At 50.1% G+C, this 2,530-nt stretch overlaps 1 protein-coding gene across 1 annotated transcript in view; it reads right to left on the bottom strand.

The window, feature by feature from the left end:
* ABLIM3 (actin binding LIM protein family member 3) overlaps positions 1-2,530 on the bottom strand; it is a 105,026-nt gene that overhangs the window by 7,165 nt on the left and 95,331 nt on the right. The window contains exons 13-15 of the mRNA XM_023537288.1: positions 2,441-2,530; positions 1,355-1,384; positions 675-774 (exon numbers count right to left, since the gene is read on the bottom strand). Coding sequence (XP_023393056.1) covers positions 675-774; positions 1,355-1,384; positions 2,441-2,530 — 220 coding nt within the window. The remainder of the gene's footprint in view (positions 1-674; positions 775-1,354; positions 1,385-2,440) is intronic.

Raw genomic sequence — 2,530 nt, 5'->3', positions numbered from 1 at the left:
ACCACCTGACTTCAAATCATGCCTTTACTTACTCGTTGTTCTTCTCTCTAACCAGAAAGTTGCTCCTTGAGAATAGCAACTTTATTTATCACAGGGCCCCTGGCACCTAGAATAGTGCCTGGCACTTAGTAGGTGCTCAGTTAATAAATATCTGTCTTAATGTCCCTGCTTCCCCCATCCAGTTGCGCAGCCTCTCCTCTTGTTACCTCTTGCTAACAAGGTACATTTCTCTTTTCCTTTTGGTCCTTGAACCAACTCACTGCTTCTGTGAAAGGTTTTACGTTGCAGGCCATCAAAGAGCTCAGACGGCTCCCAGACACGTCAGGTGAGTGGAGCACTCAGTTAGGTGTGGGCAGTGGGCTCGAATCCTGGCTCTACACTTACTGAGTGTGAGAGCTTGATCAAGTCACATCACCTCTCCATGCCTCTATTTCTTCATCCACAAAATAGGGTCAGTAACTACCTTGTAGGGTAAATGAGTTAGTGCTTGTAAAGCTTAGCACAGTGACAGGTGTTTACCAACTCCTCGCATGAGGACCCCTTTTCACATAGGACTCACAGGGAGGAGAGCAATCATTGCCTTTGAACTCCTTCAGTTAACTCACCCATAGCTCCAAGGCCTGTGTCCAGGTTTCACCCCTAAGTAATCGCCATAAGCACCACCACAATGAGCTAGTGCATCATGCGGACAATGTCCCCACACAGTCTCTCTTACCCTGTGCAGCCCATTTCTTCTGTAGGCAGGCAGGGAAGCGGACTTGGAGATGAGGGGATCTAAAAAGAAGGGGAAAAACAATTACCAGGAGCCCTGAGCTGGGGGCCCTTCTCTGTGAGGCCATCTGGCTGCAGATGGCCAATATTACTCCCCAACTCTGGGCATAGGGGCAGTAGCTGGAGGCTACCAGCTCCTCCCATTGCTCTCTAGGCTTGCAAATGACCATCTTAGGGTGCCTCGCTCTGGCAGAATTCTAGGCTCACTACTCACATGGTCTTCTGGCCTTATCCTGCACACATCTAGCTCCTATGATAGACCCCATCCTTGCCACAGGGTGGCTCTGGACAAAGGCCCTGGAATTGGAGTCCAGCTCAGAACCTGAGTCAGGCAAGGTCCCACAGGGGTAGAAGAGGCACATGCTCTTTCTTTCTCTCTGGGAGCTATTGGGCATGGTAACCCTCATTCCGGAACCAAAAATTGAGACCCTTTATCTGACAAACACAATAGGATGGACTATTTGAGATTAGGACTGAGCTGGGACATCCATGTGACGTGGTCATCACAGCTATGGGAGACCTGTAGCTGAGGTCTGGCCCTCACTGGTCACCCTGGGCTGAAGGTAGGGTGGGCAGAACATACCACTGTCAGCTAGGTAGTGGGACCGAGGGGCTGCAAGAGAGAAAAGCCAGAAATTAGTGTTCATGGGGACAGAGAGACATAATGGACAGTTCATGGGGACAGACATGACTCCCACACCCGGGCCACGCTGGCTGGTGGGGAGGAGGGGCCCTTTTCACTTCCTCCTCTCCCACTTGTTGTGCCTGCACCCCACCCTCCCTTTCCCTCTCAGCTCTTAACCCAGCACCTGGTACTGTGTGATATTTGCTGCACAGATGCCACCGAATAGAGTTGAATCTTGAGCTGTATTTGAACAGCTCTGCACAGAGCCCAGAGGCAGGGATTAAAAACAGTGCCCCTCAGTGGTCAAACAGAGAACCAGGCTCATTTGTTTATCCTGGCTCTGGCATCAGTAGGTACCTGACTTCTGCAAGTTATTTAATCATGCTTCAGTTTTCTCATCTGTAAAATGGGGATGGAGAGTGTCTCCTTTATGAGATGATTGTAAAGAATATATGACACAATGCAGAAAGGTATTAGCACAGTGGCTGACATACAAAACATTGCATAAAACTGGCTTTATCATCATTACCACTACCATCTTCAGTCTCACCTAGAGTTAGGGTGATTATCCATGACAAGGTTATTATCCATCAAGTATTGACTTGAGATAGGATTTCTTGGCAGGACTGACTCCCACAGGAGTAAGAAAGAGAGGAGGCAGCCAGGACATGCTTGTGTCTAGGAATGCGGAGGAGCTTACAGTGAGACTGTCGGAGCAAAGGGCTCAAACCAAGCCTCTGCTTGTGTACCTCCAGTGATGGGAGACTCACTACCTTAAGAGGCAGCTCCTTCTATTTTGAGCCCTTCAGACGATTAGAAGACATTTTTATTGTCATTGAATCTGATTGGAAGTCACAGCTTCAGATGTCCCAAAGAAGCAGAAGTGACCGCTCAGGGAAGAGCACCGTCTTCTTAGTGCCCCACAAAGTCCCTTGCCACGTTCGTATTCTAGACCCGGGCGAGGCTGTAGGAGTTCAGATTCATTGACAAATTAGAGAGGAAAGTCCCCCCACCCTCCCGGCGGGCCTCCAGGGCAGTGCTTACAGCCGTTGAGGGTCATCTCGTAGCCAGCTGTGTGCAGGGCCTCCCGGCTGCTGGTAGAGCTCCTGGGTGGGGTCCAGGGGTCTGCGTAGG

The sequence above is a fragment of the Pteropus vampyrus genome, unplaced genomic scaffold, assembly GCF_000151845.1.
Source record: "Pteropus vampyrus isolate Shadow unplaced genomic scaffold, Pvam_2.0 Scaffold185, whole genome shotgun sequence".
Classification (NCBI taxonomy): domain Eukaryota; kingdom Metazoa; phylum Chordata; class Mammalia; order Chiroptera; family Pteropodidae; genus Pteropus; species Pteropus vampyrus.
This window is presented reverse-complemented; position numbering and strand designations above follow the sequence as displayed.